We start from the raw sequence: 15,378 nt of genomic DNA, 5'->3' as shown, positions 1-15,378 counted from the left end.
GCAAAACTATCTTTAAATATTCTTAAATATGTTTTATTATAACTTGAATTTAATATAAAATGGTAAGTTTAATTATGTACCATCAAGAAATATTGACTCCTCCTCCCTCCAATAAGAAGCATGCTGTTGTATGGTTTTAGTATATTTTGTACCTCTGAAACATTGCCAGATACCTCAGGTATTGTGGTTGTAGAAGGACTCCTTCTTGAGAACTATATGTCTGGTTATTAGCTGTTGTCTGGAACTCAGTGTATTGCTCCCATTTCTGCTGCTGGTACTTCACAAATTTGTCCTCACTCCTGAAGAAGCATCATCCATTGAGATTATAGGCCCCATGAGAGCTTTACATGCTATGACCTCTACATTCCCACAATTTGTGACTCCCCAACAGCTACCTTATTCTTGTTATGTCCTATTTTCCTAGATTAGGTAATTTAGAATAACTTCTCTGATAATGTCAGAGGTCATTTAAACAATATCAGTATGGATTTAATTCCTAAGCATTCTCCTTCAACACCAAGTCATCATCAAGGTCAAGAGTTCAAATATGGCTTTCAACTTCTCTTTTATTTATGGGGGCCTCTGGAAAATACTTCTTCCAGAGGTTGGAGAAGATCATTGTCCTTATTCCCAAATCTTTTTCTCAGGCTTCATAATCAACCAAACTATTCTTCACGATGTCTTTCAAACTGTGATTCTCATACTAAACACAATGAAAGAAGTTTTCTTTCCTGATCCGGTGTAAACCAAAACTTGGTAAAATATAATAAAATGACTCAGTGATGACCAATTGCTATAAAAATATTTCTAAATGCATACTCTTACTTTCAGAATTTATCCCATAGAGAACCAGTTTGGAGATGGAAGATAGTACACACACACACACACACACACACACAGAACTGAGACATATAATATGAAAAAAGAGGGAAAAATTATAGAATACCACCAAACTAATGTAGCAGACAGAAACCCAAGGGAAAAGAAACAATAGAGACACAGAGCTACCAGAAAAAGATAAAATGGCTATAGGAAATCCTCATACATCAATAATCACCCTAAATGTAAACAGACTGTACTCATCAATAAAAAGGCACAGAGTAGCGAATTGAATCACAAAACAAACAAACAAACAAACAAAAAAACCCCAAGTGTATGCTGCCTTCAGGAGACATATCTCAGCTTCAAGAACAAATATAGACTCAAAGTTAAGGGGTAGAAAATGGTACTCTAAGCAAATCGCATTCAGAGAAAAGCAAGTGCAGCCATGCTTATATCTGACAAAATAGATTTCAAGATAAAAAAGCTAGCAAGAGACAAAGATGGACATTTTATAATATAAACGGATAATACATCAATAAACATAACACTTATTAATTTATATGCACTCAATCAGGGAGCACCAAAATATATAAAGCAACTACTAACAGAACTAACTAAAGGGAGAAAGTGACAAAAACACAATTACTGTAGGGGACCTAAATACCCCATTGACAATGGATAGATCATTCAAATAGAAATTCAATAAGGAAATATAGGCCTTGAATGACACATTAGACTAAAGGGACATAACTGACATTTACAGAGCCTTTCATCCCAGCACACCAGATTATACATTCTTCTCTAGTGCACATAAAACATTCTCAAGAATAGACCATATGTTGGGACACAAAACTAGCCTCAACAAATTTAAGGAGATTGAAATTATACCAAGCATATTCTCTGACCACAGTGCTTTGAAATTGGAAATCAACTACAAAAAGAAAGGAAAAACCACATATATGTGGAGATTAAAAAGCATGCTACTAAAGAATGACTGGGTCAAAGAAGCAATAAAAGGAGAAAACGAAAGATACATAGAGACAAATGAGAATGACAACATGACATATCAAAACTTTTTGGATGTAGTAAAAGTGGTAATAAGAGGGAAGTTTATGTCATTACAGGCTTTTCTCAAGAAACAATAAAAATCTCAAGTAAACAACCTAACATTACAGCTTAAAGAACTAGAAAAAAGAGAACAAATGAAGCCCAAAGTCGGTCAGTAGAAGGAAGCAATAAAAATTAGAGCCGTATTAAATGAAAAGAGAACAAAAAAATAGAAAAAGTTATTGCAACCAAGATATTGTTCTTTGAAAATATTAATAAAATCGACAAACTTCTGGCTAGACTCATTAAAGAAAAAAGAGAAAGGACTCAAATAAACAGAATCAGAAATTAAAGAGAAGTTATGACAGACACCACAGAAATACAAAGAGTCATACAAGAATACTGTGAAAGACTATATGACACCAAATTCAATAACCTAGAAGAAATGGGCAAGTTCTTATAAATATATAACCTTCCTAGACGGAAAAATGAAGAGTTGGAAAATCCAAATAGACCAGTAAGAAAATTGAAAACAGTCATCAAAAATCTTCCAAAAAGTAAAAGTCCAGGACCAGATGTCTTTGCTAGTGAATTCTACCAAACATTCAAAGATTTAATACCTATACTTCTCAAACTCTTCCAAAAAATTGAAGAAGCAATACTTCCCAAATTATTTTATGAGACCAACAATTACCTTGATACCAAAACCTGGCAAGGATAACAGACACACGAAAATACTCCAGACCAGTATTTCAGATGAATACAGTAGCAAAAATCCTGAGCAAAACACTAGCAAATTGAATACAACAATACATTAAAAAGATAATACATCACAATGAAGTGAGGTTCATTCCAGAGGTGCAAGGAAGGTTCAACATATGCAAATTGATTAATGTGATACACCACATTAACAAAATAAAAGATAAAAATTATATGATCATATCAAGAGATGTAAGAAAACATTTAACAAGATATGTATTTATGATTCTAACACTCAATAAGAAGGGTATAGAAGGAAAGTACTTCAACAAAATAAAGGCCATATAGGACACACCCTCAGCTAATATCACCTCAATGGTAAAAAACTGAAAGCTTTTTCTCTCAGTTCAGGAACAAGACAAGCGTGCCCACTCTCACCACTGTTATTCAATGCAGTATTGAAGCAATCAGAGCAAGGAAAAGAAATAAAAGGCATCCAAACTGGGAATGAAGTAAAATTGTCACTTTTTGCAGATGACATAATTCTTTATATAGAAAACCCTAAAGACTCCACTAAAAAACTATTAGAAACAATAAATAAGTACAGTAAAGTTTCAGGATACAAAATCAATATACAAAAATCCATTGTGTTCCTCTATACTAACAAAAAAAATTTCAGAAAAAGAAATGAAAAAAACAATTCCACTTGCAACAAAAAAGAGTAAAATATCTTAACAAAGGATGTGAAGAAGATGTGAAGAATCTATACACTGATAACTATAGACATTAAAGGAAATTGGAGAGCACACAGAAATATTCTGTGTTCATGGATTGGAAGAATCAGTGTAGTTAAAATAACCATGTTACCCAAAGCAACATACAGATCTAATGCAATCCCCATCAAAATCCAATGGCATTTTTTAAGGAAATACAACAACAAAAAATTATCAGATGTGTATGGAATCACAAAATACCATGAATAATCAAAGCAATCCTGAGAAAGAACAAGGCTGGAGATATCACACTGCGTAACTTCATATTATATTGCAAAGAGATAATAATCAAAACAGCAAGGTATTGGCAGAAAAACAGATACACGGACCAATGGAACAGAATTGAGAAATAAACTCCTATATATATGAGCAAATAATTTTTGACAAAGAAGCCAAAAACATACAATGGAGAAGAGAAAGCCTCTTCAATAAATGGTGCTAGGAAATTGGAAAGCCACATGCAAAAAAAAAAAAAAAGAGAAAGAAAAAAGAAAAAAGAAAGAAAGGAACTAGACTGCTATTTGTAACCATACACAAAAAGTAACTCAAAATAGATCAAAGACCTAAATATAAGACCTGAATCAATAAAATATATGAAAGAAAACATAAGTAGTAAACTTATAGACCTTTGTCTAAGAGGAGATTTTATGAATTTGACCTCAAAAGCAAGGGAAGTAAAAGCAAAAATAAATGAATGGGACTATATCACACTAAAAAGCTTCTGCTCAGCCAAAGAAACTATCAACAAAACAAAAAGACAACTAAATGGCAGAAGATATTTGCAAACAACACCTCTGATACAGGGTTAATATCCAAAATATACAAAGAACTCATACAACTCAAAAAAAATTCAATTAAAAAATGGGCTGGAGACCTGAATAGACACTTCTTCCAAGAAAACATGCAAATGGCCAACAGACATGTAAAAAGACGCTCAACTTCACTAGCTCCCAGGAAAATGCAATCAAAACCACAATGAAACACCACCTCGCACCTGTTAGAATGACTGTCATTAACAAGACAAGTAATAAAAACAAATGTTGGAGAGGCTGTAGAGAAAAAGGAACTGTCATACACTGCTGGCGGACTGTAAATTGGTACAGCCATTACAGAAAACAGTATGGAGAGTCCTCAAATAATTAAGATAGACTTACCTTATGACCTAGCAATCTCTCTTCCAAGTATTTACTAGGAAAAAGTTTGAAAACACTTATTTATAAAGCTATATGTACCCCTATGTTCATTGCAGCATTATTCACGGTAGCCAAGACATGGAAACAACTGAAGTGTGGTTCGATAGATGATTGGATAGAGAAGATATGGTACCTGTATACAATAGAATATTACTCAGCCATAAGAAGAGATGAAATACTGCCATTTGCGGCAACATGGATGGATCTTGAGATTATCATGTTAAGTGAAATAAGTCAGAAAAATCAAGAACCATAGGATTTCACTCATATGTGGGCTATAAAAGTAGAAGCAACAAATGAGCATACAAGACAAGTAAACAAAACCTCGTAGACACAGACAACATCATGGGGTTACCAGAGGGAAAAGGGAGTAGCAGGGAGGTTGACAAGGGTTGAGGGTCAAATATATCGAGATAGAAGGAGATTTCATTTTGGGCGGTAAACACACAATGCAAAATACAGATAATGTACTATAAAATTATACTCTTGAAACTTATATAATTTTATTAACCAGTCACCCAGATAAATTTAATAAAATTTTTAAAAAGAGAGATAGAAAAATCACACATACAAAAGATAAATTGAAAAAAATTGATTAAAAAAATTTTAAAACTCTGAAGGCACACAAGTAAAAACATTTCTTGAAAATAAGAACAAAAACAAATGATCTTAATTGTTTTAGTTCTCTATTGTTGCTGTAACAAATAACCACAAGCAGTGACTTAACGCAATTTAATTTCTTACAGTTTTGGAGGTCAAAAATTTTACAATTAAGGTATTGGCAGGCTGCATTCCTCCTGGAGGCTCTAGGGGAGAATCTGTTCCATTGTCAGCTTCTTGGGCCATCTGACTACTTAGTGTATGACCCTTTCCTCATATTCAAGGCCTGCAGCATAGCAACTTTAAATCTCTCTGTCTCTCTTTTCCTCCCTCCATCTCTGTCTCTGTTCATCACCTCATCTCCTTGGATACTTTCTCTTCTCCCTGTCTCTCTTTTCCCTTTCTAATGGTTCTCGTGATTACATTGAGCCCAGCTGAATAATCCAGGATCATATTTCCATCCAGATCCTTAAATGTACCTGCAAAGGCCCTATAAGGTAAGATATTCTTAAGTTTCAGAGGTTAGGACATAGGCATCTTTGGAGGTCCATTTTGCTGCCCACCATAATTGGTAGGAACAGTAAGGGTCTATAGCATATTAATGAAGATCTCTCATCAACTCCAAGGTCTGTATCTTGGTAGCTATGAGAACCAGCAACCTTGCTGCCCATGCTAGAAGAGTTGTTTTTTTCTTTTTTTTTTTTTCCTGATTTGAGGCCCATGGGAAAATTCATGCCCATGGGCACTGTTACAAGTAACAGTGAACTTGGTGGCAAACAATTTGTAATGGCAAGCAGCAAATCAGCCCGAAATTGAACAGATGAGATCTGGGTAACAAAACAATCATAATGATTTTAACCTCATAAAGAACAAGACAGGATGTCCACCCCAACCACTTATAGTCAACATTTTAAAGGAGATTCTAGCCAGTTTGATCAAGAAAGAGAAATAAAACACATCCATATAAGGAAGGAAGAAATAAAACTATTCTCAAATTGATTCAGTATACTGAATATTTTAAGAGATTGGGGGAAAAATACCAAGAATATCATCTAGAACTAATAAGTGAATTCAGCAAGGTCACATGATGCAAGATTAATATATAAAAATTACTTTTATTTCTACATATTATTAGTCAGCAATCAAAAAATAAAATTAAGAATTTTATTCACAGTAGCATCACTAATAAATATGGAAATAAATTTAACAAAACATGAGACTCGTATACTGAAAACTATAAAACATCGCTGAAGGAAATTTTAAAAGATATAAATAAAGAGAAAGGTAGTCCATGTTTTGGACTGGAAGACTCAATACAGTAAGATAGAAATTCTCTCCAAATTGATCTGCAAATCTGTTACTAGTTCTGGGGAGTCCTGGAATTCCTGGTCCTCGGTTCTTGACGTCTGGTGACAATGAATTTAGGGCAGACGCCCAGCAGTTGGTAAGGAAGCTAGTTTTATTGAAAATAAAAGTACATTCACAGAGGGGAGAGTAGGCTGCCAAGAGTGGTCAACCTCCAAGATAAAGTACACTCTCAGAAGGGAGAGCGGGCTGCCAAGAGAGATCAGCCCCGAAGCCGCCTGCTTTGGGCTCTTTTATTCTTCTTGCAAGGCTTTGGTCCTCCCCTTGTCACCTTAGCCCTTCCCCTACAAGCCTTGGTTGACAGAAAGGTTTCTTATGTAACCGTCTTCTCTCTCAGTGTGGGTACACTTATAATGCAATGCACTCAGTTTGCCCATGGGGGGAGGTGTCACAACTGCAATCAAAATTTACTATAATGATTGTTAATGAAGCTGAGGTGAATTCTAGGTCATGCCAACTGTCCTGTGCTTGCCTGTGTTGGAGAATTTCCCTATCATTGCTTCACTATTGTGTCAGGTCCCATAGTTATGTCAAGGCTATTGTTTTCAGGCTAGTTTTCATTTTGACTGCTCAGGAAGCGCCCCTAGTGTAACTCCGGCCCAAATTTGGTGTAATCCCAATCAAAATCCTAGTAGACAGTTTACAGAATCTAATAAGCTGATCCTAAAATTTATATGGAAATGCAAAAGGCCCAGGATGACCAAAATAATTTTGATAAAGAACCAGGGGGAAGGTTTTTACTTAGTAATTTCAAAATTTATTATGAAGCTAACAATCATCAAAACACTATGATTTGACAGTTTCTTTAAAAGTTAAACATAATCTTATCATTCCTACTTACATGTAAAGTCCCAGAAATGCAAATCTATAGAGACATAAAGTTGATGATTTATTTTTCCCACAGTTGCCTGGGGCTTGTGGTAGAAATGCAGAATGACTATAAAAGGGCACAGAAGGTTTAACTTGGATAATGGAAATGTTTTGAAACTGGATTTTGGTGCTGGTTGCACAACTCTGTTAATTTACTAAAAAATATTGCATTATACTTTCCAAATGGGTAAATTTTGGGGTATGTAAATTATGCTTCAGTAATTAAAAATTATTAAATGATTCAAAAAGATGGACTATTACTCATTCATTAGCAATGAATGAAATTTTGCCATTTGCAACAACATGGATGGACTAAAGGATATTATGCTAAGCAAAATAAGTCAGAGAAAGACAAATATCGTATGATTTCACTCATGTGGAATCCAGAAAACAAGTGAACAAACAACTCAGAAATAGACTCACAGATACAGAGAACAAACTAATGGTAGCCAGAAGGGAGAGAGGTAAGGGGATGGGCAAAAAAAGGTGAAGGAGATTAAGAGGTACAAACTCCCAGTTATAAAATAAGTTCCAAGGATGTAATGTACAGCATAGGGAATACAGTCAATAATATCGTAATAACTATGTAAGGTGGCGGATGGTTACTACCCTTATTGTGGTGATCACTTTGTAAGTTATATAAACATTGAATAACTAGGTTGTATACTTGAAACTAATATAATACTATATGTTTATTTGCAAATCATATACCTGATAATGCATCCATACCCAAAATACATAAAAAGCTCATACAAGTCAAGCTAAATAAATAAATAAATAAATAAATAAATTGAAAAATGGTTTGGAAAGAATGAACAGTTAATATCTTAGACTCTAAAATCTCTTTCTTAAATCTGTTCTTATCGATTCATAGGGGTCTAGTAAAAAGCTTCTGCTATTTTGATATTCACTGTTTATCTGTTATATGTTGCCTACTCTACTGGAGTTTCTCGAAGATAACATACTGCATCTTGAACATTTTTATATCCTATATATAGTGCTTAGTATAGCTTTCACACATAGATCAAGCTTTTTAAATATTGGGTCATTTAACTTATTTATGATAAAGTTTTATAACTTAAAGTATGACTTCTTTCTGTCCCTGCCTTCATTTAACTATAATTAGAGTAACATTTTGTTATTCTTCTTATAAACTATATTCACTTTGTTATCTCCATCTCCATTTAATTATTAGTATAGTTATACCAACTAGAGGATAAATATGAAACATAATTATATTTTAATAAGGTCATATTACATCATATTAAAATCATATTAAATAAAGCAAGTTCAATCAATGGTTATTTTCTTAACAGAAAATATTGTTTTCAATTAAAGTGAGATATAACAGTCATTTAATCATTGTTGATTCTTTTTTTAAATGTAGGACTTTTTTTTTAAACAGGGCCTCCTTCACGATCCCCAACAATTTTGGAAACATCTCCACAACTTATTCGAAAAGAGCTAGAATGTGTAGACTTAAGTCAATATATACGGTAAGTTTTAATAAACATGATTAACGCTGACATCTGTGTTCAGAGAATTTTGCATCCATTGCCTATAAACAGTTGCTGAACAAGTGAAAATTTGAAATTAAATGCTTAATATATTTTCAGTATGTTTAAATTTTTAGAAGTACATATTATTATTACACCTCAAATTTAGCAAATGTTTTATTAAGTCAACCATAAAATATTTTATTAATATTGGAAAACAATGAAATGTTTCGATTGGAAAACAATGAAATGTTTTCTTTAAAGATTTAATTTGAGCCTAATTAAGGTGAGTTGAGCTACAGAAAATTCCCACTGTAACTGCTGTTATTATTTAATTAGATTCAATTTTCTTAAGAACTAGACAATAGGATTAATAGAAGATAGTTACTAAAGCATATTTATAAGTCTGGAGACATTTTCAAAATTATTTAGCCTCATAAATTAAAAAGAAAGATCTACAAAATAGATGCAGTTTCAAACACCAGTTCCACAAACATCTCATAAAATGGCACATATAATTTTACTGATATTTTTTCTAAAATATCAGCGATTCAAATGGATGGAGCACAGCCCATCTAAAAATAATGATTATTCTTTCTATCCCTAATGTTTTATTTGATTCAGACCACCACACCATTGATATGATCTAAAGTTCATTCCTGAGTTCCCAAATGATTTACGTATCTCTTTTGATGTTTTCGTGTCAAGGAAAACAAACACCGAGCCTCTGCTGCAAACAGAGGAACTGAATCAGCAGCAGGTAATGCAAAAAGCTGAGGAGGTTCATCAGTTTCGACAATATAGGACCCGACTCCTTAGCATTCGAGACATTGACCAAGAAGAACGGTTTAAATTAAAGGATAAAGTCCTGGAGATATATGGGGAAATGCGGGTGAGTCTCAAAGTACATACACGAATCACAGTTGACAAGTTCTTCTGTAATGTTAAAAAGATGTCATAGAATCATGTAGTACCCGGGTAGAAATTGAAAACATTTAGTTCTCAGCTTCTCAGAAAAGATGACAAATTGATTATGCACTTGTAATTTCACTTACTCCCTAAAATCTCGCTAAGCTCAGTATTGAGAATCTATCCACAAAGCAGGAAGAATGGGAGAGAAGACACAAATATTTGAGAAGTTGGAAAATAGCCAGATGAAGATCACATTAACAGACTTGAGGCGGTCCAAACCAAAGCTGGCAGTAGAAAACCTTTTAAGAATCAACCCAGTTTGCTCCACAGAATCTCCCAAAGCCTCAGAAATTGGTGGCGCTGACCACGTTAAGAAGTGAAGGGGGAGGTTACAATCATTGGGTGGTTTGGTTTAAAGCCACTTACGAAGCAGTTAGAATTGCAGATCATCACCTCAACTTTTTGTAGGCAAGTGACTGTCATTTCTCCACCCCAGGAGAAAACTAGAGGCATTGTAGTGTGAAAGATCAAGCTTAATTAAAAATGGAAGTAGCCTACCAGAAATGGGAAATTCAATAAATATATGTGGATGACTTCCACTACAGAGGATGACTTATTTTTTTCCTCCCTCTTCCCTACATTGCACACATACACACACACTCCCAAAGGCAGTGACGGCGACAGGAGTGATATCAGGGTCTCCATATAATTTCCAGTGTTGGCCCATTTGAGGAATATGCCTATTCGACACCTCTTCCTGTTTGTCCAGCAGGTACCCCAAACCGAACCTCTCCAAATCCAAATTCTGTTATTCTTGCCCTCCCTTTCATTTCAGTGCAGCCATGTCACTCCACCAATATCCTCCCTTCCAATAAAGGACAGTGACACTCTGCTCAGGGCGGAGACCACGGGGACATGCCTGACTTCTCTTACTCCCCACACTTCATCCATCATCAAAACTTGTCGGCATTACCGACAAGTAAAAAATATCCCAAATTCAACCACTTTTCACTCTCTGTACCCCGACCAGTCTAGTCCCAACCGTCACTGTTTTCCGTTTATTGCTACAGTCTCCTGACTGACGTCACTGCCTCTTTGCCCTTCTACAGTGTCGTCTGTTCAGCAGCCGAAAGCACTGTATCGATCAGGACAAACTATTTTATGCTGTGATAATAAAAACCTCGATGTCTCTATGGCTTCAGACAGAGGTTGTCAAACTTGTTTTCTGTAAAAGGCCGGATAAATATTTTTGCCTTTGCGGGTCACATGTCGTATCTACTCTACTCTGCCATCATTAACACCCGGTTTATGGCACTTTGTGTGACAGCCTTGGCAGACTAATACAGAGTGCAATGCGACCATGTGCCTGGAGAATCGGAAATATCTTCTGAATTGCATGAATGGTTATCACAGTACATCTTTGAAACGGAAAGTGGGATCATTTGACTCCTGTAATGGCTTCACATCTCACTGAGGAGAAAGACAAAGTCTTTATCACATCCAGAGCTCTCCATGATCTAGTGCTCACTTTCCTCTCTGATCTTTTTCTCTACCATTCTACCAGCTTTGCTCCTTTTCTTTTCTTCACCTGACGGCCTTTCCACTAACAGCCAGGCACGTTCCCACCTCTGGGCCTTTGACCTTGCTCTTATCTCTTCCTTGAGCATCCTTCTCTCAGAGAGCCAAATGGGTTAGAGTTTCACTTTGTGAGGTTTCTCAGGTATTGTCACTTCATCAGAAAGATCTTCTCTAGCAATGCTTTCAAAATTAGCGCCCTTCATATTTTGTATACCCATGCCTCCCTTTACTTTCTTCACTTATTGGTTTAACATGGATATTCATCTATATCATATATGTTAAGTATGCATGCATTTTAATCTAACTTCATGAAGCTATAGACTGTATGTGAACAGAAACTTCATTTTGACTTACCATCGTATTCCCAGAGCCCAGAAGGAATGTCTATTTCAAAGAAATTTGTTTTATAAATGAATCGGTGTCTCAATAAATGAATGTTGAAATTATATATATTTAGTCTATCATGTAAAATAGTTTAAATTAAAATATTATAAAACAAAGTGCGGGCACGTTTTCTGTGTTTAGTAGATAAGCAAATGCAGCAAATAGGAGGAAATAGGGAAGAAATATTAACAGGGACAGTTTTGAATTTAGATCCTATTCTTTAAGTGTAGAGTACAGATAGCAAAGTAGTTTTGATTGAAGCTACCTAAAAGAAACATGATCAGCATCATCTTTCTTATAAGGTGAGAGAAAAACATACCAATATAGCAATCCTTAAGTGATTACAGTACTTTTTTTTTTTTTTTTTTTGTCAAAAGCTTTGGAGAATCTGATTCTGACATTCAGCTCTTCTATTATCTCAACCAAAAGTAATGCGAAGTTGCAAAATTGTGGAAAATTTCTTGAAGAATTTAGTGATGAGGACAAAACAGTCATTTCTAGAAATTTCTCTTCTGGCTAGCATCAGTTTTTTTGTTCTTGTTCTTTTATTATATTGTTTTTGAAACAGTAATCAATCAATCAGTTGAACCATAATTGTGGTCATATTATCAGAACTGCAGATGAAATTAGGAAGCCATGGCCTCTTAGGAAGCCTACACTGACACTTGATAATCACTGCCTTATTCGTAATCATTTTTAGAGAAGACATTTCATAGTCCATTTTGTAGAATGTTGCCTGAACTGACCTTAAAACGTTCTTGTCTATAGTTTTGAAACCTTTTCTTCATTTTAAAAATATAAACTATATTTACCTGTTTATAGTCTTCTGACTTCTCATCTCCACAAATTATTCACTCCACAAATATTTCTGGGCATTTTTATATCAGGGACTGTCGTAAGCATGAACATGAATGTAAGCCGCTGTACCGTGGGGCTTCCATTCTAGTGAAGGAATAGGTGTTAAAATGCCAACGTAATATGTTAAGTACATTGTAGAATAAGACAGAAAGGGATAAGTGTTGAGAAAAAAAAGAACAGGATCAGAACACAATGATTCAGAAGAGACAACAGCTGGAGGAAGGCTATCTAGGGCAAGAGCATCTTTGGTATGTTAGAGGAAGCACAGCAGGGAGCCTGTGCCTTTGAAGCAGTGAGCAGGGGTAGATGAGTGGAGATCAGAGACAGAAGGTAATCATGGAGGACTGTGAAGGGTAAAGATGTTAGCTTTTGTTCTGAGGTAACTATGGAACCATGATGGGGTTCTAAGGAACAGAAAAGCAACACGATTTGACTCGTATTTTCAAAGGATTGCTCTGGACATTGTGAGGAAAACAGGTATAGAGAGGGGGCACACATAAAAGAAGATGAATCTGAGAGGAGACGATCACACTGATCATGGGAGCAGTAACCGCGGTAACCGCGGCTCATACTTAGGTGATAGTGTGGAGGTGCTTAGAAGCAACTAGACGATATGTTCTGAAGGTCAAGTCAATAGGATTTCCTGACAGATTGTGTTGGTGCCTTAAAGAGAAAGAGAAGGGTCAAGAATAGTGTAAGTATTTCACCTAAACAACTAAAAAGTTTGAGTCGCTGTCAAATCTGATCATTCAGGAGAAAAGATAAGAATTTCAGTTTGGGACGTTTTTTGATATATCTATTGCATCAAAACAAATATTTTTATATATCTCTCAGACAGTCAAGTGAAGCTGTTGAATAGAAGTTAGATATATGATTCTAGGATTTGAGAGCAAGACTTGGGCCGGAGATAAAAAATAAAAAAGAAAAAGAAAAAGGAGCCATCAGTGTATAAATGGAATTTAAAGCCATAAGTTTATTTAGATGAGATCACCAAGGGAAAAGGCCTAAGATCTGAGACATGGCCACTTCCCTATTAAAAGATAAAGGAGAAAAAGAGAAATTAGCAGAGGCAACTGACAGTAAAATAGAAGGAAAATGAACAGGGTATGATGTCCAGGAAACCAAGTGAATCAGTTGATCCAGGAGCACAGGGTATAAGAATAGGACCAAAAAATGTATTTAGCTGCATATAGTCATTGGTGTCCTTGATAAACACAGATTTTTTTTTTTTTTTGAAGTGGTACAAATGAAAGCCAAACTGCCAGAAACAAAGATAACCAATGGATTAGGTGGTATTATTTGGAAGTTCTTCAAGTACAACTCAGATATATATTGTCAGGGCTAGAATGTGCATGGTAATTAGTAATTTAGTGACTACGGTTACTGTGAGAGACACATGGAGCTGTACATTTTATATAGATCATATCCGAATTCACTTACAGCATAGTTGCTTTGCCAAAATTTCTGCCTATTTCTTTTTTCACCTCTCTTTTTCTCAAACTAATGATTTTATTTACCATTCTGTTAAAATCTCATGTACGCTTTGTTGCTATCTTATGTATTGATAAGCCTTTGAGTCCATAACATAATTCTCATCTCTTTTTAGTAATTTCCCACTTGAATCTACCGGCATAAGAAAAGAATAAAGGGCTTGCAACTTCTTTGTTTTTTCTTTCTGGGACCATAAGCCTTTATCAGTGGATCTAATTTGCTTGGGGTTTTGTTTTGGAATAGGACTCCTTAGATGAAGCCCGACAGAAGATCTTCAACATCCGAGAGGAATATAGAAACAAGTTACTGGAAGCCGAGCGCCTAAGGTTGGAGGCTCTGGCTGCGGAGGAAGTAGCAGTCCGGGCAGAAACAGAAAAGAAGATCTCGGCTCCTGACAAAGGGAAAAAAAAGAAAGAAAAGAAAAAGTAACCAGGGGACACTCAATACTACTTTTCTTCCGAAGAAGAAAAACCTAATTTTCTATAACATTGCCTTTTGATAGAAGTAAGGTGTTGGCCAATTAAAAAGTTTTCCTACCTTAGAAACAGTTTATGTAGTTCAATGTTAATTTGTTAGTTTTTCTCAGAAAGCTATCATTTGAAGACTTTAGAGTTTATGTTTTCCTAATTTCAATAAAAAATGTCTCGAAATATTTAGAATGTAATAAAATGTATGTGTCTCACTCTGAATTGCTGCATTTTTAGTGAATGCTGAAACAAGATCATAAATGACCCAACAGAATTGCCTTTGAAAAATTCGAGGATGAGAAAAATAGCTGTGGTTCTTAGAAAAAATGTCTCTACCTTTAAATGCTTTAGAATATTAAAAGAATGCTTCAGACTTGTGCTTTTTTAAAAAGCTGAATGTCAGTAAACCTCTTTCATTAGGCAAGAACTATTGTGGGTTAAGCCCACCCAAAGTGTTAGAACTCTGAATTCTAACAATGAATCAAGGTAACCCCAGGCACAGAGAATGTGATCACAAGCACAACCGTTGTCAGTGTACCTGCATCATACTTTGTATAAAACAGAGAACATGTTCTCATATGCTTGTTTTAGAAAAATACAATGAGTTGATCAACTGAGGCACATAGTAGGAAATTTACTTTCCCAAAAGCACACTTCCAACTCATGACTTTCTCAGATGAAAATTCCCATAATATTCTTTAATGAGTCAAAGCTTTAATAGGTGATTTTACTTTTCACCTTTATTTAAATTTTTATTATAAAAATTTAATCTTTATACATATATGTAATTTTACTTAATTAAATATGCAAACATATGCATGTT

General features: G+C 35.0%; 1 protein-coding gene across 1 annotated transcript in view; it reads left to right on the top strand.

Moving 5' to 3' along the window:
• The window catches only part of ADGB (androglobin), a 139,700-nt gene extending 125,183 nt beyond the window's left edge, over window positions 1-14,517 (top strand). The window contains 3 exon segments of the mRNA XM_006915339.2: window positions 8,757-8,865; window positions 9,574-9,757; window positions 14,332-14,517. Coding sequence (XP_006915401.1) covers window positions 8,757-8,865; window positions 9,574-9,757; window positions 14,332-14,517 — 479 coding nt within the window.
• The last annotated feature ends 861 nt before the right edge of the window (window positions 14,518-15,378 follow it).

This window comes from Pteropus alecto, unplaced genomic scaffold (genome assembly GCF_000325575.1).
Source record: "Pteropus alecto unplaced genomic scaffold, ASM32557v1 scaffold185, whole genome shotgun sequence".
In the NCBI taxonomy this organism is placed as follows: Eukaryota; Metazoa; Chordata; class Mammalia; order Chiroptera; family Pteropodidae; genus Pteropus; species Pteropus alecto.
The sequence above is the reverse complement of the archived record's forward strand: the minus strand, read 5'-3'. Positions and strand labels throughout refer to the sequence as shown.